General features: G+C 57.6%; 5 protein-coding genes and 1 non-coding gene across 6 annotated transcripts; 2 read left to right on the top strand and 4 right to left on the bottom strand.

Moving 5' to 3' along the window:
• Positions 1 to 462: 462 nt before the first annotated feature.
• Positions 463 to 3,404, bottom strand: BXZ73DRAFT_98425 (uncharacterized protein; the record flags this gene model as incomplete). Its single annotated transcript, XM_048027682.1, has 9 exons — positions 463 to 834; positions 900 to 1,611; positions 1,641 to 1,870; positions 1,933 to 2,062; positions 2,118 to 2,371; positions 2,436 to 2,514; positions 2,568 to 2,585; positions 2,679 to 2,937; positions 3,002 to 3,404. The coding sequence occupies 9 exons, from the start codon at positions 3,402 to 3,404 to the stop codon at positions 463 to 465; spliced, it is 2,457 nt and encodes an 818-aa protein (XP_047880929.1).
• Positions 3,405 to 4,265: 861 nt separating this feature from the next.
• BXZ73DRAFT_t42 lies at positions 4,266 to 4,361 on the top strand. The gene has a single exon. It is a non-coding gene; the product is annotated as a tRNA-Lys (tRNA).
• Positions 4,362 to 4,469: 108 nt separating this feature from the next.
• On the bottom strand, positions 4,470 to 5,166 carry BXZ73DRAFT_42241 (uncharacterized protein; the record flags this gene model as incomplete). The annotated part of the gene is made up of 2 exons (XM_048018919.1): positions 4,470 to 4,807; positions 4,908 to 5,166. The coding sequence occupies 2 exons, from the start codon at positions 5,164 to 5,166 to the stop codon at positions 4,470 to 4,472; spliced, it is 597 nt and encodes a 198-aa protein (XP_047880928.1).
• A 381-nt stretch (positions 5,167 to 5,547) lies between these two features.
• Positions 5,548 to 8,035, bottom strand: BXZ73DRAFT_41949 (amino acid transporter; the record flags this gene model as incomplete). Its single annotated transcript, XM_048018865.1, has 13 exons — positions 5,548 to 5,733; positions 5,801 to 6,045; positions 6,104 to 6,268; positions 6,326 to 6,395; positions 6,468 to 6,693; positions 6,775 to 6,866; positions 6,928 to 7,151; positions 7,207 to 7,243; positions 7,301 to 7,402; positions 7,458 to 7,581; positions 7,651 to 7,699; positions 7,757 to 7,795; positions 7,855 to 8,035. 13 exons carry the CDS (start codon positions 8,033 to 8,035, stop codon positions 5,548 to 5,550), a joined length of 1,740 nt encoding a protein of 579 aa, XP_047880927.1.
• Positions 8,036 to 8,875: 840 nt separating this feature from the next.
• On the bottom strand, positions 8,876 to 9,635 carry BXZ73DRAFT_88374 (cyclophilin; the record flags this gene model as incomplete). The annotated part of the gene is made up of 4 exons (XM_048024920.1): positions 8,876 to 8,982; positions 9,035 to 9,169; positions 9,232 to 9,463; positions 9,621 to 9,635. 4 exons carry the CDS (start codon positions 9,633 to 9,635, stop codon positions 8,876 to 8,878), a joined length of 489 nt encoding a protein of 162 aa, XP_047880926.1.
• A 4,576-nt stretch (positions 9,636 to 14,211) lies between these two features.
• Positions 14,212 to 15,618, top strand: BXZ73DRAFT_42295 (uncharacterized protein; the record flags this gene model as incomplete). Its single annotated transcript, XM_048018930.1, has 2 exons — positions 14,212 to 15,174; positions 15,247 to 15,618. 2 exons carry the CDS (start codon positions 14,212 to 14,214, stop codon positions 15,616 to 15,618), a joined length of 1,335 nt encoding a protein of 444 aa, XP_047880925.1.
• Positions 15,619 to 21,928: the final 6,310 nt, after the last annotated feature.

Here is a 21,928-nt window from a genome sequence, read left to right as displayed (position 1 = left end):
CCCCCATGTAAACTTTCGAGGACAGTAGTATCATTAATGTCACGATTTGTGAGACTTCTGCGACTCGAATGTGACTGCGTGGACGGACGGGGGACAGTAGGCGGGCGGGACCGCGGGCGAAGTCGGGCAGTCCAGCTGTGGCGCGCCCGGGCACAGCGGGGCGCGACGAGGGAAGAAAAGACAAGGACGCACGAAGTCGAGCCATAGCGTGCAGTTAGCATGAGGTCGATGTATAGAGATGTGGAAGTGGACAAGAGGCGGGGGGACATCCCAGGCTGCCATGGCGCTGTCCACGCGCCAAGTACGCAAGAAATCATCGGAACGACCAATTACTATATTGTATACCGTGTGTTCTAATCTGCTGCTACTACTTGTACAAGAGTCTTCTACTACTAGGATGCTATTGCTTTGTGGATACGTAATGCTACTGCTGCTGCGAGGGTCTACGAAAATGTGGTGTGCTCAAGCGTCCAATCCGTGCTCCCCATTCCCACCCTCAACGCGCATATCGCCTTTGCCGGTCCCGGAAGGAGCCCCGGGAACATTGAACGACTCCGCTCCGTCCGGGAAGAACCCGGAGTAGGGGGTAGATGGACTGAGCGACGCCGGGGTTCGCGTCGAGTAAGTGAGGGCCGGTGATACCGCGGGAGAACCCTCGGAGCCCTCGGAGCCCTCGTGCGGGCTCGACGAGGGGGCGGCCATCGTTGGTCGTATCAGCGAGGTGCCACTTGGACCCGTCTTCTGCGCCTTGACCCCGGCACCGGTCGTGGAGGCTACGCGCATGCGCGACACCGTACTGGGCACGTTCACGTTGTTCTTGCTCGAGAATAGAGTCTGGGTATCGGGTAGAGTAGTCTTCATCGCATTAATCGGGTTGGTGTTGCGCGGAGAGATGTTACTGGTGATAACGAATGGACGTGCATGGGTTTGCAGGGGTTGTGGGTAGCGGTGGATGAGCGGAACGCGTTACTGCTGAGGCTGCTGCTAGAATCGTACAAAGGAGTAGTGTTCGTGGTCGAAACCGAAGCGGCATGAGTGCCGAGATACTGCGAGGGTAATGTCGAGGAACGGATGCGGAGACTCTTGTGATCGGCTTCCGGATGTCCCTGAGTCGCCAGTGTGTGGTTGCGCTGATGAGCGAGCGTGTCGTGGACAGAATCGCCCCCAGCACGAGAGAATGGCTGGGCGGAGACTTCAGGGGAGATGGCGAGATGGCTGAAGCTCGCAGTGGCATGGAATTCTTCCTCTGAGACCTGGGGGAGATAGTCGAGTAGCCGGCGTTCGCGAGATGCGTTATTCGTCACACGGTGTCCTGCTATCCCGGTAGCGCGCGTCGAAGAGCCACGGGCCTGAGGTGCCTCCGATTGCAGACCGCGGGTATTTTGCTGGCGATTGTGTGCCTGTAGGATGAGTTGCTCGACCGGAGTGTAGCCATTCTGAGCGCGACCGCGTAAACCTTGTAGACGCAGCAACGCCAACTGCAGCTCGGAGTCGTCGTCAAGCCTATCGGCGGTGTTGTTGACGGAAAGATGCGACTCGAGGCCGACGTTGTGAGGTGCGATGTGGGACGGATGGGCGTTCAGGTTGTCGAGGGAGCCAGGGCTTCCCGCGCTTGACCGCCGAGTGCGGTGCGCGGGAACGAGTTCGGTACACCCAAGGGAGAGGCGCCAGCAAGCTGTCCTCCGTAATCCATCCCGAAGGAGAAGCCGGTGATGGGGCTAGAGAGGTTGGAGAGACTGCCGAGGTTGATGTCGGTCATCGGCGGAGATGGCGTTTGGTATTGAGTCCCCTTCAGGTTCAGCAACGCCGCACGAGCCATAGTAAGACGAGCAGGAGATGAGTCTCCTTCCTGGGTGTGCCTCTCGGTTCGCTGAGAAACAGAACCATGGTCAGTGAGATAAATGCGGTGAGTCGATGATGATGGCCACATACCCTGAGCTCGCGCTGCTCAGCAGTGTCTGCGAACCTGACAGATATCCTGCAGCCGGCATCGTTCCAACCTCGGACAAGACGACCATGCAGCCTTTCGATGATGTCCTCTGCGGCATCGCGAGATTCAAGCCTATATACAACAGCAATCAGTCGAAGTACTCGAAGGGCCGATAAAGGATGTGTACCTGACGAACGCGATGATCCTAGGAGGACTGCTTAGTCGCGTGTGGAAGAATCGAGAGCTCATGATGCGGAATGGGGTCACAAGAGCACGAAGCGTATCTTCGGTGATGCTCAGAGGTAACCCTTCCATGTAGAGGTTCGTAGAGGCTACATCGCCGAGCTGTTCCATTTTCGCCTTGAAGGTGTCCGCAGGCCCGGCGCTCACAAGAGCCGATGGCACAGAAGCGTAAGGGGTCCCAGGGATTTTGTGGACTTGCTGCATACGATCCGTTCAGTATATGCGTACATTCGTGAAGCTTGGAAGCCAGAAGTGCGCTTACCTTCGAGAATGAAGGATGGAGGTTGCGATATGTGCGGAGTTCCTCGATGCACTTCTCTGCCGCGGCAAGAGTCTCAAACCTGAGTTCTGGTGAGTATATGCCTTCGTTATGAACAACTAACAGGGCACTTACAAGACGAACCCGTATCCCCTACATGGAGCAGGAACAAATCAGTCGTCAGTGCCTTCGCATATAGACGAGACCAAAGATAGCGGGCATGACAGGTAAATATAAGAAACTCACGACGGCTTGTCGCTCACATGCCGAGTGAACGTTCGAACGCTGAGGACGTTGCCGTAAGGACGCGTGATAGCTAACAGGTCTTCCTCCGGGAAGTTGGGCGGAAGTCCATTGATGTACACGTTGGGTGGGCGTGAATCCGCGGAATCATCATCATCGAAGGCGTCCTCCTGGTCAACCTGTGATCTGGAGGCGGCAGGCACGAACGGAGGCGGAAGGGCATCGAGGTAGACCTTGCGCGGAGCTGACTCCTGCGTGGGAGCTGAGCGCCAAACGGCGAACGCGATCAGTCAGATGGCAGAATGAGAGTATGTGAGGCAACATACTGGGACTGTCATATCCATGGTCCGCAGGCATCGCCGGGTTAAGGCTCTGACCAGACGCGAGGGAGGCTTGAGATGCCGCCGGGCTGTCAAGCTCGGGGGCGAGGCAGTGCAGGTCGATGGGTGTGTCGAGAATTCGAGACTGGAACTGGGAGCTAGCGGAGAGAACAGAGGAGAGCGAAAGGTCTGAAGATGCGCCAGGGCTTGCGCTGGAGAGCGGGGGCGAGGGGACCGAGTGCGTGGTACGAGCGGAGGAGTCCGGAGGGGTAGGCGGAGCTTGCGGGGAACGAGAAGGATTGAATTGCGGCGTAGCGGGCGTGTCGCGAGGCGGAGAGCGAGAGAAAGTGGCAGCGAGCGAGGGAGAGCGAGTGGGGGAAAGCTGTAGTTGAGCGGAAGAGTTGGACATTGTGCGGGGACGGAAGGCTTGGACGGGCAAGAAAGAGAGCGATGTCCGGGACGAGCGGTGTGCGGGAAATAGGATGCAGCGGGTAGCTGTACTCAGACGGCGCCGGGCACAGGCGGTCGGGGGCGTGCGGGGGTCGTGAGGCGTTCTGCAAGATCCAGGCTGGGGTTATAGGACGGTGGGCGGGGGGACGGGGCAGCGAGCAGCGGGCGGCGGGGGCGGGGGGACGACGGCATATATACCGGGCAGTGGCAGCGGCGGAGCGAACCGCCCATCAAACCGTGAGCTTCTCTTCGACACCCTGCGCACGTCTCTCGGCCTGCTGCCCACATCGGGCGGCGGCATCGCGCCTTTCGGCGGGGGCAGCGTCGGACGCGGGCGAGGCAGCGATCGCCCGCCGCGTTCTGTTGGGTGTATCCCAGATACGGGCACGCTCTTCGCCCTTCGCGCCACGCCTGTCCCCGTGAAGAGCGCGCACTCGGCACCCTGCGCCCTTCCTCGCCGCGCTGCCGCCCGCGTTAGAGTTCCCGGCCTCCATACACGGCAGCGAGCCCACGCGTCCGCCCCCTCGCTGCTCGCCCAGCCGAAGCCTGCACCGCTAAACGTGGAGGTGAGCGACCGTCTGCGCTGTGCACGTGCAAGTGGATGCGGAGAGGACGAGGGCATGCGGTGCTCACTACACAGGGACGCCGACGCTTTGCTGGCCATCCTCGGTCGACCGCGACGAGGACGTGGACGTGTGAAAGAATGATCGCGGACACCGAGCCACGCTCCTGCCGGCACAGCGCTTGCGACGTAAGCCAGTTGTAGGGTAGACCCTTAATAAAACTACATATATACTTTATTAAATGCGTAACGCCGTGAGCCTGCCTAGCTCAATCGGCTAGAGCGTCAGACTTTTAAGACCCATTGGTCCGAAGGTACATCTGAAGGCTGCGAGTTCGACCCTCGCGGTGGGCTTATATTTTATCGCCTTTGTCACTATACTCATTGCCATCACGACACTTTTTTAACTCCTTACAAGGACATGGGTCATATTCTTCAAATTCAAACTACGACACTCCATCTTCACTCCTCGTCGTCCTCATCCCGCGGCAACGCATGCTCCCCCCGCCCGTACTGCTCCAAGCCCTGTCGCTCTCGCGCCCGATGCGCCTTCCCGTCGTGCCGCGCCTCCTTGCTGCTCATCCCTCCGCCGGGGCGCCCCAGCCCGCGGTGCACGTCCGCGCTCGTCGCGCCCCCAAGCGTGTCCGACGCCCAGGTGCGCTCCGCGAACGGGTCCGAGTCGACGACCGTTCGCGAGTCGGGCGCGGGCGTGAGCGGCTCCTGCGCCTCGTGGAGGTGCCGCGGGGGCGACGGCGCGCGCGGGTGCGCGGCGCGCTCGGCGAGGATCTCGGACGGAAGCGCTGCGTGGAGGAGGGAGGCATGAGGACGCGCTCGGAGGAGGGGAGAAGAGGGTGCGGGCACTCATGTCCGCTCGTGGGCCCTCGGGTGCCGCTTGTGGACGTCTTCTCGCGGGGCGAGGTCTGCTCTTGCGCCCGCGCAGAGTCGGATTGCCGTTGTTGCGGCTCTGCGGTGGGCGGCGTACGGATGTTAGAATCGTCGCCGACGAGCTTGAAGGTCTGGTGGTGGACGCACCTCCGGGGTTGATCGCGATAAAGTGGTGGCCCGACGTCGCCATTTCTGCGCCAGGGATGCGGTATTTGTTCGAGTCGGTCCCGACAAAGTCGTCGTGACGGCCGATAGTCACGTCTTTTCCGGACATCGTGTGAGCTTTGGTGAGTGAGGTAGTAGAAGTTGTGATGAACGGCGTTCCTCAGCCGGATCTCCTGCTATATATCTTGGCCCCGCCAGTTCTTCAACGAACCCAGACCGTGGTCGACAAGATCATTCATGGAGTGCGTTGCATCATGCATACGCCTCGGATGGAGGCCCACGACGTCATCACACCCATAGGATTCCACCTTCCGAATCTGGCGAGCGCGAGCGCGCGGCTCTGCGCAGACTCTTCGTGGACGATGCAATCTCCACCCGCCTGCTGTTCGGAGCGGTACGACCTCGGAGGCTACGAAGCGACGACACAGAAGCTGGGAGCATGCGGTGGCCTCCTTGGGTCCTACATTTCTATAGATCAGTAGCGTAAACTCTAAGCATCGTCTGCCCCAGCGGACGTCCGCAGAACCTTCCGGACGACCCGCCGCGTCGAGCCATCCTCGTCTCTAACCCAGTCCCGCACCAGCGCGTATCCGCCTCTCCGCGGCAGCCACACGCACCACACGTACCAATACGCGACCCCGCACAGAGAGACCAGCCACGCCACGCAGACGTGCGCCTGGCGCAGAAACATCCGTCAGCAAGCCCATCGTCGGCACGGAGATGAACGCGAGAACGCCGCTCACCCAGTACGGCAGGTGCGCGTAAGCCTTGTACCCCTTCGACGGTGGGACGAGCGGCACGGCGACGAGGAAGACGTTCGAGAGGAAGAAGAAGAGCACGACCGGCGTCCACGCGCGGAAGGGCGGGTGCCAGTCGTACGAGGCGCGCAGCGCTTGGAGGCGCTTGGCCACCCAGGCTTCCGGGAGGTGGATGAAGAGCAGTCCCCCAGAGACGAACGTGTTGATGAGCGCGAGGGGGTACGAGGACACTAAAAAGATGATTAATATCTGATCGGCGTCAGCGAGATGCTGAGGAAAGTGACGCACGGCTGAGCATGAAAAGGTAAGCGTCTCCAGGAGGCACGAAAAGAACAAGGGCGCTCGTGATGAACCATTGTTCAAAGAGGCCGGCCATAGGGGCGCCGAATGGTCTGTTGCTCGCGAAGAAGGATGAGAAGGGCAGTACACCTTCTCTACCTAACTCCTGGACGACTGAGTCGTTTTCGTGTTCAGAGGTGTGTATCAAAAGAGAACATGAGTGCAGCTCACCTCGACCATGGGTGAAGAGGACAGCGAGGATGTTCCCCACTGTGGACAACGCGATGACCACGCTCACGATCTGCGACCACACCGCGCGACGATATCAGTCCCTTCAAGCCTTCAATTGGCGAATTCTCGTGAGAAAACGTACCCGCTCGGCGTTCGTGCCCCACAGCCTCCCGAAGTATAGCGCGGCCGCGATCCGCCCGCTCCCGGCGATGTCGGCGCGGTCCACCACGGCGTAGTACGCAACATTGACGAGCATGTACACGACGGTCACGGAGAGCATCGCGAGCGGCGCCGCGCGCTTGATCGTCCGCACCGGGTCGCGCACCTCCGCCAGCGCGTAGTTGGCGTTGGAGTACCCGGTGAAGCACCTGCGGGTTCGGCGCGAGCGCACGCGGCAACCATCCGTCAGCGCGTCGCGTCACGTCGCCATGCACGCGGAAGAAGCTTACCAGATGACGGTGAAGAGTCCGGTGACGAACGCGTTCGCACCGCCCTGCAGGCTTCCCGCCCACATGTTTTCCCACTTCAGGTTGTCTGGAGGCTGTTCCAGAAGCCATGGTTCGACGTGCCATCTTTCAGAGAGCCCCGCATCGTTTACTCACGTTGTCAATGCGGAACCCGGGGACGCCCAGGAGGACCGCGAGACCGCTGAGCGCGATTCCCACGAGAACGAGGAGCTTGAACATGCCCAGCGCGTTCTGCAGCCGCAGCCCCGCGTTCAGCGCGGTGCCGTGGAGCAGCAGAGCGAAGGTGATGCAGGCGACGCCCGCCAGCCGCGCGGTCCTTGGGGACGGCGGTTGGGTGGGGTCGATGGCGTGCAGGGCATCTGAAACGATGAAAGGTTCGAGAGATGGTGACCACCGACTGGAGATGCCTCTTACACTCTCCGAACACGGACACAGAAGCTGCTTGCCACCCCTGCCGCGTACGACATGAGTACGCGACTTGGATGCACATCGATAGAGAGCCACTCACAGTGCAAACCGCATACAGCGCATATATGCATGTGACGAGTAGCTTGGGGCGCCTGTAGATGAACTCCAAGTAGTTCTTCTCGCCCCCGTTGCGTGGCAGTCCCTACGATTCCAAATCACCTCGCTGTCCCAAGTAGCCTGGATCGAGCGGCCCTCACCGTCCCGAGTTCCATGTAGACTGCGGTCCCGCATAACGCCACGGCGGCCCCTAAAAGCCACATGACCAGCGACAGTCCCACACTTCCCGAGGAGCGCAGAATGACACTAGGCGTCGCGAATATCCTACATCAGGCGGCAAAGTGTCTATTAGCCTCAAATATTTCGGGGTTATGGTCGCGAAAGCGCATGTACCCAGTCCCTATGACCCTGTTGAAGATCAACGACGCGGTACTCGTCAAACCTGGCCTCTGCTGTCAGAAATGTTACGTCCCTATCGTCGCAGCCCAAGCGCATGCACCTAGCTGACGCTTCTCGTCCGGCACACCGCCCAGAGCCACTGCAAGCAGTCCGTCAGCACACCTATGAATCTCGACACTTCCCAGAGACGACACGTACGTGTAACTTCATGATCATCCCCACCAGAAGAGTCCACAGCAACCACGTCGACGGAGGCGTACTTGGGCGTGCTCGTCCCGGTGCCAGCTTCTGTGAGGACTTGGCCGAGTAGCGGCTCACGCTCCGTGGCGGATTCACGGCGAGACGAGCCGGCGGTCGGCAGATACGGTCTTCGAGACATGCTCTTGTCGTTCGCCTTGGTTCACTGCGACTGTGGGCAAAGCCGGTCCGATCGGCACGAAGATCCTCCTATGATAGACTAGGCCGGATGTGACCGCGACTCACCTCGACCTACCTCGCTGGCGGCAAATTTACCTTCGGGGGCGGAGAAGCCAAGCAATGTCGCCCGTGCAGAGCCTTACCGCGAGCGTGGGGGAGAAGATGCTGGCACACGGATGTTGAGGATGGCGGGCCGCCGTAGGCCGCCGTTCGTGATCTCGCGCAACGATGGCGAACGCTTGCGGCGCCGGTTCCCTCATTAGGAAGGTTTCGCACCATATATAGACAACACCTCTCTCGAATGCGCTCTGTCCTGCGGTTCGGCGCCCGCGACTGCTCACCCAGCCTACAGGTCTTATGACACGGCGCTGGTGGCACCTGCTGATGTGCATGGGGTCTGTCGTCCCGTCTATGGAGGGATAAAGGCTGATGATCAGACGTAGCGGCGGCCTGGCGGGCGACCTCCGGGCAGTGCGGCGCCGGCACACGACCGTTCTGGTACCCGTGGGACGCGATCCGAAGAACCGACATCGCTCTGCTGTGCGCATTTCACGACTGCGCGTCCGAGGAACTGGGCGCAGCCGGCAGCTGCTGCGTGTGTGCGGGGGACACGACGCGATATGCACAGCCCAGCAACGATCGATAGCAGAACGCCCGATGACGTCGACGACGCTCGTCCACTCGTCACTGAGTCGTGCATTGCGATGGTGAAAATACAAGGATGGTTTTCTTCTGCTGCTTATCTGCCTACTCCGAACCCCGCGAACGCTCAACCCAAAGCTGCCGGTACAAAACGGGGAGCTCAGACGGTGCCGCTCTTCACGATGACGATTTTCGCCTTCGGGGTACCGGATGCGGAGCCGAGGCCCTCGATCTTCTTGACGAGGTCCATGCCCTCAGTGACCTCACCTACGTCCACGTTGAGAACCACATGCGCTGCGAGTCGAGCGGAGAGACGTACCGAAGACGACGTGGGCACCGTCGAGCCAGGAGGTGACGACCGTGGTGATGAAGAACTGCGAGCCGTTGGTGTTCTTGCCGGCGTTGGCCATCGAGAGGATGCCAGGCTTGGTGTGCTTCAGCTGGAAGTTCTCGTCTGGATGGGCCCAATCAGCCCCTCTCCCCCTCCGCTGCGTTCGTGCGCGTGCGCCCACTCACCCGCGAACTTCTCGCCGTAGATTGACTTTCCGCCGGTGCCGTTGCCGCGGGTGAAGTCACCACCCTGGAGCATGAAGTTGGGGATGATGCGGTGGAAGGAGGAGCCCTGGTAGCCGAAACCGTGCGCGCCGGTGGCGAGCTCACGGAAGTTCTTCGCCGTCTTCGGCACGACATCGTCGTACAGCTTGAAGACGATGCGACCCGCGGGCTGGTCGTTGATGGTGATGTCGAACTATGCGTAAATTGCAGGATAAGACGTAACGCCGCGCCAGTGTGAAGGAGTGCGGACGATAGGAGGCCAGCAGGAGAAGCGAGGCAGAAGGTCAGCATCTGCTCGCACGGAGTGGTGTGGAGGGCGCGGGGACAGGGCGGAGCGGGAAGGTACTCACGTAGGCGTTAGACATGGCTGGGGAGGAAGACAGAGGAGGGCGAAAGGTAAAGGAACGGAGAGCAGCTGGGCTCTCTTATGGGTGGGGCTGGAACTTGCCGATCAGAGGGCATCACCAGCAAGATCATCCTCGTCCGATAATCTAACCGCCGTGACAATCGGTCACAATCGGTGACGTATCCTCCGCCGGCCCCGGCGCCCCGCGCTCTCTGCGCCGCTGACGACGACCACTGCAACGTGCGCAACCCTGTGCCCGGCCAGGTCTGCCCTGGACACAACGTGCTGGACAGCGCGCTCGACGCATCCAGGGGGTTTCTCGCCCGAATATGCGCTCGGGTGTTCGCGCCGGGGTGCAGGAATCAGATTCCGCCGTCCTCGCGTCCACCCGCTCTCACCGAGCGACCCGTCACAAGCCTTCGGGATCTTCTCTCCGGCCTCTTAAATTCCTCTTTGCTTCGTCCAATGCGGTCAGGGCAAGAAGGTGTGTCACTCGGGTTCGCGATGACCGTCTAGCTGATCGATCCTGTTCGTTCTCCCAAGGACACGATTCTGGGTGCAGTTGTCGAGTGTCCCTTAAACATTCAGTGCGAACGTGACACCCAGTGAGAACGCCCCCTATCCGGAGCTATCTGGAGCTATATGCAGATATCCCCACCTATCTTGACCGATTGGTCCGACATTTAGCGCCAGAACTCTCTCGATTTTGACGCATTGACATGTAAAAGTGTTCTCACAAAGCACAAGCGTGTCTCCCCGAATTGTAATTTTGGAGTGAGCTGTCGTGCGCGCTCTCTCTCTCTCTCGTCTGTCCGCGGTCCGGGCGGGCGGCTCTCGCGGTCACATGAGCTTGTTCAACGCGTCTCCGCTGGAATGCCTCCCTTGAGACTCGCCGATGCGTGACATGTCGTAGCGGCCCCCGCGCGACGACGTCTGTGATATCCTCACCTTTTGGATGGGTCTGTTTGAGCCGAATGGATGAGGTATGTTCCATTTTCCGCCCATATGTGCTTGATTGTGATAGCTAGTATACTTTCGAGTCACCCGCAGCATTAACGGCACTGCGCACTCGACTTTTCGCGCCTCCGCGAGCTCCTGCGCGAGCTTGACATGGCATGGAGCACGCGCAACCTTTGGCGTCCCCCTCGCTTCCGCCAGCTCACACTCGCAGTTCATTACTGCCACCAAACACGCCGCGCAAGTCCCACAGGCTTTGCTGCGGCGGTCTTGGGGGAACACTTGAAAGGTCGCGCGGACGACAGGCGAGTTTATGTCCTCCCTCAACGGCTATAGAGGCACCCAAATCGAGTACGTGCGCGTGAAGTGTTCTACTTCACCGGCTCATACTACACTGGCTCACATATACGCTCGTTCTCCCCACGCTACTCTCCAGACCCCATTCTCCCAACACTCTGCAGTTTCCCCCGCCTGCTATTGTCGACCCCGGGCCTTTCTACTCCAATGCTCCCGGAATGACCCCTCCGACCCACGCACACGGCAGACATTGATCACGAAGGTGAGCCCATGCTGCCCGATTATCCTGCATACCACTTCCCATAGTAGACGCCTTCCGAACGTGCGCAGAGTCGTCAGTCGGCATTGCAGGCACGTGCTCAGGCAGGAGGGGTGTGTGGCCAACGGCGTCCTCCAGGCAGCCCAAGCGGCACCCATCCACGCCGAGGCGATGTGGCCTGCGACGCAGCCTGACGAGCTGCGTGCGCGCGGAGGCGCTGTCTGTTTCGTGTTCTCCCAGATGGCTAGCGAGCTGTCCCAATGCACTGCCCATGTACGACTGGCGAGTCACCGATATGCGATTCACGTGTTTGTCGGGCTAGACGCACTCGAATTCTAGCATCGTCGCATTGGACGCGCTGCGGCACGAGGGGATGATATGGGAGAGCATGGAGGACGAGACGATTGCCGAGTGCTACACTGAACCACCGCGGTAGCACCGCAGCTTCGAGGCTTCGCGGCTGCCTCGAGGGAGCAACTCTGCGAGGGCACGGGTGGGCCTCGGACGACCCGAGACTTACCCGTGCGGATCTGCATCCCAATCTAGGTAGCACCACCGCCTGTAACTTGCTCAGCCACTGCACCCCGAAACCATTTCCGTCTACCGTGCTCCGATTTGCGGCTATGTATATTGATCTGCGTGCATCTAGGAGCACTATTCATCTCACCTTGCCGAGAACGACCATGCAGCCGAGGTCGTTCCGTGTGTACCTCCCCGTAAGACTGGCGATGCCTCGGTAGCTCTGACATTCCTCGGAGCACGTCAAACTGTATTCACAAGGCTCCAAATAAGTCGGTAGGTTGAGATATCCATTGATTCAGTGCGATACAAATAACAGAGGACTCGCACACAGGAGTCACCCATCTTGGCACACACCTTCCCACACCTCGCATATCTCGCCACCATGGCTTCAGCCTCAGAGCCGCTCCACCCTTGCAACTGCGTCAAGGGCTGCGGCGGCCAGCTCAGGATGCTGACGACATCACAATGGAAATCCCATGCCAAATTCCGTCCCGTCCCAGCGGACTTGTTGGACGGGCCGGAGCCAAGTTCTGCACCTCCAAATTTTACTCGCGGACGCGGCGGCGCGGCGGCGACAGTACGTCCACGCCCCCGAAAGCTTCATACAAGCTCGGCTCGCTCACATTTTTATCGCCCTGACAGTCCAGGAGCCGCGGCAGTGGTGGAAGTTCCCCGGCTATGCCACGCAGTGCGTCAAATCGAGCCCGCAATGCTTCACCAATGGTGAGTAGAGCGCAGTTGGTCGTGACTAGCTGACTCTCCGAGCTCACGTTTGTACATTTGCCAGATTTTCCGGGGCTCTGAGGCTGGGAGTCCGAGTCATCCTACCCACCCGGTTCGCGTCCTTTCGTGCCCCCCACCCGTATAACTATTTATCCATGCAATTACAGCCGCATCAAGCACAACGTTCCATCTCCCAACCGCCGCAGCCTATGCGAAGTTCTCTATCACCTCCGCGGCACGAGTTTGATTCGCCTCCACCATGGTCGCCCTTGCTGCAGCCACGAGCCTCACCCCCTCTGCAACCTCCCCTTCCGCAACCACCCATCCCACGATCTCCTTCTCTTCATCCGCCCGAGCCGCATGTCAACCCAGAGGACGAAGTGGGGGAGCTTATCAACCAAGAGCTCTCCGCTGACCCGTACGACGAGACGGGGGCCACACCAATCCCCACATTGGAGGAGCTCCGCCTTGCGATCGCCTTCCAGGATGCCATCAATCGTCCTGATACTCCACCGGTTCAAACCGTTGTCGATGGCGAAGATGACGACACTCGGGAGGCTGCAAACGAGATGGAGAACCGCCGCCTGAACCCGGTCCGCGGTGTTCCTTCGCTCGATCGATACGATATCGCTTCTCTCAAGATGTACCTCGCCAGGGGTGACGCTTCGCAAGACAATTACACAGACAATCGGGAGGCCATGCTCGAACTTCACCCGGAGGATCGCATTCGCACCTACGCCGGTGTTAAGAAGTTGATTCGATCGGTCACCGGTATGTAATTGTTCGCACATTTGGCAGAGGCACAAGGCTAACCCCGTTCGTTACAGGCATCTACGACATCACGGTCGACATGTGTGTCAACTCGTGCGTGGCATTCACTGGTCCTTGGGAGAATCACACACGCTGTCCGCTCTGTGGAGAAGACCGCTACGATTCCTCTCAGCCTGCACGACGTAGTAAGAAACCTGTTCCCCGCCGCACGTTCAAAACTTTCCCCATCGGTCCCCAGCTCCAGGCGATGTGGGCCTCAGCCCCGTCCGCAAAACTCATGCGCCATCGGGAGAGAGAAACCACACGCATTCTCGAAGGCCTTCACTCCGGCACCCCCGACACCAGTCTCAACGACATCTATCATGGATACGACTATCTGACGGCAGTGCATAACGGCGCATTCACCTTGACGGACCCCCTCCTCATGTTCTCCATCGACGGTGCCCAGCTCTACGAGAACAAGAGCTCAGATACCTGGATATACGTATGGGTACTTCTCGATCTTCCTCCCACTGTCCGCTACCACAAACGCTTCGTCATTCCAGGCGCTGTGATCCCAGGTCCGAACAAACCCAAGAACTTGGACTCGTTTCTGGTCCCCGGGCTGCGGCACCTGGCCGGGCTCCAACGGAACGGCCTCATGATCTGGGATGGTGAGAGGGCAGGCGCCTTCGACTCTCATCCATATCTGTGGCTCGGAACCGCCGACTGCCCAGGTATGGCGTATATCTCGGGTCTCGCCGGTCATAACGCGAAGCGGGCTTGTCGTGTCTTCTGCGGCCAAGATGGACGCCACAACCCCGGTAAACCTACCTACTACCCCGCGATGAAGCCTATCCAAGGCGACATGTCCGATCCGCACGCGCGCGTTTTCATGCACCACGTCGACTACGGCAAGTACCAGGAGAGAGTCACCAAGTACTCAGAAAGCCTCCGCGCTGTTGTGACGTCACCCTCGCTCACGGTGTACGAGGCCCGTCGACTGAACACCGGCATCTCAAAGCCATCGATCCTCTGCGCTCTGCCACGGTTCCCTGGATGTCCCCGAGGCTTCGGTCTCGATCTCATGCACCTTCTTAGCCTCAACGTCACCGCTCTCATCGTCTCCATCCTCCGCGGATCTCTCAAATGCTACGAGCCCGACGACAAGTCACAGTGGCGATTTTCCCCATTCCGGGACGATTCGGTATGGAAGGCTCATGGGAAACTCGTCGGCGCGTCCACGCGATATCTCCCCGGATCCTTCGATCGTCCTCCTCGGGACCCAGCGGAGAAGATTAGCAGCGGCTATAAAGCCTGGGAGTATCTCCTCTACGTCTACGGCCTCCTCCCCGGATTCCTTCGCATCAACTTCCCCGACAGATCCCCTTTCTACCGCCATTTCTGCAAGCTCGTTCTTCCTGCACGCGCCGCTCTTCAACACTCCATTCCCCACGACCAGATCGCCCCCATGCACCAGCGCTTCTCGGAGTATGTGCACGAGTACGAGGAGCTGTACTTTGAAGGCCGTAGTGAACGGTTGCATTTCGTCCGTCCGTGTCTCCACACTCTCTGTCACATCTTCCAAGAAGTCGAGCGCACGGGCCCGTGCACAGCGTACACTCAGTGGACACTCGAGAACTTCATCGGCAATATCACTCGTGAACTCAAGCAGCACGTCACTCCCTATGCCAACCTCGCAGAGCGCGCACTCCGACGCTGTCTAATCAATGCGCTGAAGGCCTTATACCCTCATATTTTCGACCCTCCTCGTCCTCTCCCTAACACTGCGCTGAAGGTCCTTGACGCTCCCGAGGGATACATCCTCTCCCATCCGAGGGAGCGTAACTCCCGAGCACTCACATCCGAATTGGAGCGCGAGGCACTCCGGCAGTATCTAGTGTCGGTTCAGGAACCTTTGGGGCCAGATTTCCATGCCGTCGTTCAGCGCTGGGCTCGGCTTTATCTTCCGAGTGGACAGATCGCGCGCACGCTCTGGAAAGAGGGCAAGGCGGAAGCACGTGGGCTACAGCCGCGTCGTGCGCGCATGGTCAAGGTGAGTGCGTTGTCACTTGAGCGCGTTTATGTGCGTAAACTCTAACACAACTCTGCGTCTGGGTAGCTCGGGTCGACGATGTATGCTGAAGTGCAGTTTTTCTTCCAAATGCGACTAACTGGGCCTCAAGCTGGCGTGGCCACACTCGCCATGATCTCCCGGTTCACCGCACCTGACCCAAGGATCCTTGCAGAAACTCTTGGTGCGGTGCTGGCATGCACCTACCGTGGTTCAGCCGCGCTAAGTGTCGTTCCGGTACGCTATATTAAGTCCGTAGTCGCGATGGTACCCCTTCCACTTACGAGGATGGAGGAGGAGTCACGCATCGACCTTTCCCAGAGATATTTTGTGGTTGAGAAGCCAGGTTTGGAGATTGCAATGCTCGCTGGCCGTGTACCCTCGCTTTCTGACTCGGACGAAGATCTTCCGATTGAGTAGCTCTCATCTCGCTTCAGATTGATAACTTTCTAGACTACAAGTACAGTTGCGCAGATTCTCGATATGGTGCATGCCCCATGTATTATTTTCTCATTCCCATATGCGTACAACCGAAGCCGATCAAGAGTCTGTGGTGAAGGGAGCAGAGCTTGCTAGATACGCCACTGATTATAAAATCAACGCCAAGATCACTGAGGGATAGCACCACACATACCAATCAAGCGCAATATCTGTTTCATTCACAGTCCGTGATGGCGCGATGTGGATGGCGAAGGCTGGGGAATAGATTCGGGACCAACACCGGATATGAGAACAGATTGAGTACTCACCACACTCGACTTTGCAGATCTTTTGGATAGACCTGGGTTAATCTCCATCCACCTCGTCTGCGGAATTGAAGCCCACTCCTGCTCCCAGGTATACGGTTGTGGAAGAGGTCTGTTTTGAGGAAGAGAGCTTGCCTCCACCAGGGTCGGCGCGTTCATCCTGGTCACTGGGGAGGCGGATCGAGAGCGGCTAGACCGATCTATGGCCTCGAGATGCTTCTCCTTGAATTGAGCCCTGATTGTTTCCAGAACAGAGGGCTTAAGCTTCTCCGTGACGCTCTCGGCAAGGTCGTCTGCTAGTTCCCTCCGCATAGCAGTGAGAAAACGGCCCAGGCGGTGCTCCATGCGGTCAAGGAGATCATCAATGTCAAGAGCCTGGGGTGCCGGAGTGAGTTCTCTGGGAGGGAGTACTGGGGGAGCCATGGGGGTAGAGTCAGGAGAAGGGGAGGTGTCGGAGACTTCTTCGGCGTGCCGTACTAGATAAGCTGCATTGAAAGCAAGGTGGAGGGGTGCTATCACCTCCTGTAGTGCGTCGCGAGTATCACTGTAGTCTTGAAGCGAAGGGGATGGGGCAAAAGCAAGGTCACAGGCCAGTTCTGCAGTGGTGAACATGATATTGAAGAGTGTGTGCACGAGGTGGTCTCGTTCCGGGTGGGATGTTGCCTCTGCCATTTGGTGGGCGCAGTATGCGCGAATCAGCATGTTGATATCCCCTGGATGCATCGTTCTAGCAGAGATGTATAGCGTAGCAGTAGAGAGACGATGAGGGGCACCACAGCGTGAATATCTCCCGTGTGTGCAGACGGCAGATGCGTCTTTGAGATCACGTGCTGAAATTCTCGCGCAGTGGCCGCGCGGCCGCGCCTGTGTGCGCCCAGTCTTGCGCATCTGTTGTCTGCCCTCTACCTCTTCCTATCTCTGCTCCCTCATCCTCTGCTTCACCATACCCCAACTCTAACTCACTCACAACCTGAAAACAGCATGCCCGGGCGCTCAGGCACGCAGTGGTTAAATCGTGAGTTCCATTCGGGGCCACCACCCAGCCTGCCCCCACATGCTGCCATGGCGCTTTGGCCTGGCGGACATGGCGCATATATGCTCCCTCCAACCATGTGGACCCATCCTGGACCAAATGCGTTGGGCCTTAGTGCATCAGCCAGCCATCAGACCCCCGGTACCACACCCCCATCTCCGGACTACAATTTGTACGGACATCGAGGCCTCATGCCCCCCGACTCGTCGACCAGTAGTCCACCACTTGCCCCAGCAGATGAGGGTACCTTGTACACGCCTGATGGGTGGGAAGGCGGCCCCGATCATCCTAGCTCCCACATCCACTCTCCAGGCACTCCCATCACTTCGTTTGAAACACATACCCCGGTGAGAACAACTGTTCATATGCGCACTCAAAGTACTTATCATCGTGTATACAGACACTCTCTCCTTCTCCCACTTCGTGGGCAGAAGGATACCTCATTTTGACCGCCCAGATCGCAGTGGTGAAGCGCATGTACTCAGAGTTGAAACGGGAGATTGCACAAGTAAAGTAAGTCAAATCATGTTACCTGCATATCTTTTTCTGATCTACGAATCTAGAATGGCTCCTCCAACCATGTAAGTTACATATGTGCCATGTTCCTAGCCTGGGGATACCTAGTACAGCCAACCCTCGGGTGTACTAGGTATCCGCCCGACCCATACTCTCCCCCGCAAATACCGTCACCCACGCAGTGCGGGGAGAGTATGGCTCGCAACTTGCTTGCACTAGGGATGCAGTGTACGATGGGCACACTGTGGCAGGTGTCGAGCATGGGCCGCACGGCGAGCGGCATGTGTCTGGCGGTTACGCGTCAGGCACAGCGGTGGAGTCCAGACTGCACACGTCGGGTGCAGACCGCACTCGTTGGGGAGTCCGGACTGCGCACGTCGAGACTCGGCGCTCAGTACGCATGACGCACCCTTCAATACCCGTGTAACACTCACTGCGCGCGATCTGTGCGGGTCGCGCAGAGGTAGTACTCTATGCATAACATCAGAAGGCTGACTGGAAGCTCGCCACAGGAGCATGGAAGCTCGTGAGAGCAGAAATGGTAATGCCTGTGTTTCGATTGGTTTGTGTTTCTACTGATTGTATACACCCCAGCCGAAGCCGCACAGAAGTTCGAGAGAGATGGGCCTGGGCTCTGGAAAGATATGGATCGCAAAAGCGAGTACTTCTCTGCAGAGGTCAACGTAAGTCATACATCGCACTTTCCCCGTGCACTGACCTTATATTCGAACAGAAGAAGATATTTTGGACGAAACGCGAGTTCGACGAGGCCCATAGCAATCAGCCAACAACCGCCAATGAAAAGAAAGGTCCGAAGGGACGGTCACGACTCAAAGGCAACATCAATGTCCGCGCTCTCTATATTACCGACTTGCATGGCATGCCTGTCTCCGGCACGCATGCCGAGAGGATACGCGCGTCATGTCGGCAGTTCTTTTGCCATCTCGCGCTGCACAACAGAGCACCGGCGACGTGGTGGCATGGTATAACTAACGATGATCTTATGGACTTTTACAGGTGGATACGCTCGCAGCACCCAGAACTACAGCTCTGCGAAGCCAACTGGAAGGCGCGACAGCTTGCAATCGACATATATCCTGGGTGGATGCAGGGGCGGAAGCAGCAGACCCCACAGCAAATCGCGGACGAAAACATCGGTGGCGAAGCGGTCGCTTTTGCCCTGAAAGCGATCTCTGGTGCTAATCGCCACGAGCCAGGTAGTGCCCACTCGCATCTATCCTCTTTGCGAGATTCTGACGGAATAACCGACAGACACCACCCCAGGTAGTGAGCACCTCGAATATATGGACACGGATATCAAGCTCGGTGATGCCCTGTACCGCATCTCACCAAGTCCTAGTCCCAGCACTTCCAAACGCTCTTATGATCATGCTGTCGGCTCTACAATGTCCGAAGATTACCTACCATCCAAGCGCCTCCGTCCCTCCGCCTCTGAGTCATCTTCCTCTCTCGCACTTAGCTCGCTGCCATCAACCTCACTCTCTCCTGCACCGTCTCTCTTGCCAACAGTTCAACCCATCCCATTCTCGTATTCTTCCTCTATCCAGCCCTCGACCTTGTCTACCAACACTGCAACTCCACCTCTTCCTGGGTGCACGACGCCCTCGGCCACACCCAGAGCAGTGTTCACTCCATCTCCCGGGCTCGCGATGCCGACCACTGAGCCTAGCACTGCCTCGGTTGTCGAGCCCACGACGCAAGCGGCGCCACTCGTCAAGCTCAAGACTCTATCCACTGGATACACGACGCCACCTATGGGCCCCACCACCTCACCACCCACCAGAAGTGTGGTGTCCTCCGCCGAACATGTGACGACTCCCACCACACCCAGCACGACACCATCTGCAGCGCCCGCACCAACGTTGATGGGGAGCACAGCGGCATCTGCCGCCCTGTCTGAGATCGCTCGGACGCCTTCTGCTAGACCCACAACGTCAACGCTCACCAGAAGCGCGACGTCCTCCGTCGAGCCTGTGACGACTCCCGTCACGCGACTCACGCCCAGCACGACACCGTCTGCCGCGCCTGCGCCAATGTTGATGGGGAGCACGGCGGCATCCACCGCACTGTCCAAGATTGCGCAGACGCCTTCTGGTGGACCCACAATGTCGACGCCCGCCGGAAGCGTGGTGTCCCTCGCCGAGCCTGCTTTGACGAATCCTGCCAGGGCCAGCACAACGTCGTTCTCTGGGCCCACGCTCAACTCAGTCATCGAGCCCACGGTGCCACTCGTGAAGCTCACGACACCCTCTGCTGGACCCACGATGCCGCCCGGTGCACTGGCTACAGACTCCAACACTTCTCCTTTCAATGTGTCCACTTACGACTCCTCCACCACCTGTGATACGCACTCTGCAGCCAGCGCATGCCGACAGAATACCCTGCCACTGGCGTTCATATCAATGACAACATACACCGCTACTGGCGTTCGGATAAGCTCATATGAGTGGGCGCTCTATACCTGCTACTACCGTCTATATGTACCACATAGCCACACATATGAGTGCCCTCACACCCTGCCACCTATACATATTATAAAAGTGGCTGCTTATATGAGTGCATTAGTGTCTTTCCCTCATATGAACTTTGTAGCGCCTTGCCACTCATATGAGCTCGTCCCCTCATATGAGCTCGTCCCCTCATATGAGCTCGTCCCCTCATATGAGCTCGTCCCCTCATATGAGCTCGCCCCCCTCATATGAGCTCGCCCCCTCATATGAGCTCGCCCCTCATATGAGCTCGCCCCCTCATATGAGCTCGCTCCCTCATATGAGCTCGCTCTCCTCATATGAGCTTGCCCCCTCATATGAGCTCATTGGCGTCTCACCCCTCATATGAGCTTATTAATATCCCACCCTTAATATGAATGCACCAGCATTCCACAGCTCCCATTAGCACATCTGGGAACTGGCATACTCTATTGCATGCCTGTGTTTCTTTGCATGTATAGGTGCACCCATGCCAGAGCAATTCTTCAGCTTATCATATCACTGAGACACAGGAACTGTACTCTGAAAGGACAGGAAACTGCACCAGCTGTGCAACCGAAACAGACAGAATGGGTGCCCATTAGTTCCATTTTTATTCACACAATGCGCAAAGAGAGAGCAAGAAACCATGATAGAAAGTGCAAGGCTCAAGCCGATCTCCGCAATCGGCAATTGACTCCCCCCGGGGGTCACCTCCGGGCCGGTAATTGACTCCCCCCGGGGGTCGATCTCCGAGTTTTTGATCACCTGTGTATCTCCGAGTTTTTGACCACCTGTGTACCTCCAACTTTTTGATTGCCTGTGTATATTGTCAGCCTTCATTACCAGACTGCCTGTATCTATTACCGAGTTTTTGGACATCTGTGTGTATTACTGCTTTCATTGCCGAGTTTTTGATTGCTGGTGCCTGTTACCGGTCCTCATTACAACTTTTTGACTGCCTCAATCCATCACTGAGTCTTTGTTCGCCTCCAGCCTTTGACACCGAGTTTTTTATCACTGATATTGGTAATATTAGATGAGTTAGTATGCCTGTACTAAACACCCTCTCCCTAGGAAGTCACCCTTCACAGCTGCATGTGTTGATGGAAATTGACCAAGCTGTTTGCTGGATCAGGTAGTAGCATGCAAGAGCTGTGGGTGTGCAAATCTGGAGGGCAGTAGCTGCAAAAGTGAGGGAGTAATGGGGTATGATATTCTAAAATGACATACCAAACACAGACATGGGATGAGAGTGTATCACATCCCAGACACCTAGATATATTCACAGAGGATGATTTAAATGCAATGCAGAAGAGAGCGCACAGAAATCAGGATTTCTGATGAAGATACAAGATATGTGTGGAAAGTGGAAGTTCTGAGAAAACACAACATGCATAAGTTCATGTGCAGACATTATATCAACAGGCTATTTGCTGCATCACAATTGAGTACTATTGGGGTGCTCAGATCGGAATTTGCAAGCTTATCGGTGATGAGATGCATATGGGGCACCATATGTCATTATTTCATGACATACAGTATCCTGACACAGCATATGCTCCGATTAGAATGCAAAAACATGGAATAGAACGGGGTAGAACATAGCTATCCAACGCAGAAAAGACCTTGAAAAACGGTTGAGAATCAGTGGAGATGTGCAAGGTGAGCCAGAAGTGTGGTTGTAGTGAAAAGCGAGGTCAGAGTACATTCAGCATAAACCACACTTCTGGCTCACCTTGCACATCTCCACTGATTCTCAACCGTTTTTCAAGGTCTTTTCTGCGTTGGATAGCTATGTTCTACCCCGTTCTATTCCATGTTTTTGCATTCTAATCGGAGCATATGCTGTGTCAGGATACTGTATGTCATGAAATAATGACATATGGTGCCCCATATGCATCTCATCACCGATAAGCTTGCAAATTCCGATCTGAGCACCCCAA

Source organism: Epithele typhae, assembly GCF_022376455.1.
Source record: "Epithele typhae strain CBS 203.58 chromosome Unknown BXZ73scaffold_7, whole genome shotgun sequence".
NCBI classification, from domain to species: Eukaryota; Fungi; Basidiomycota; class Agaricomycetes; order Polyporales; family Epitheliaceae; genus Epithele; species Epithele typhae.
Note: the sequence above shows the minus strand (reverse complement) of the source record. Positions and strands in the feature narration are given on the sequence as shown.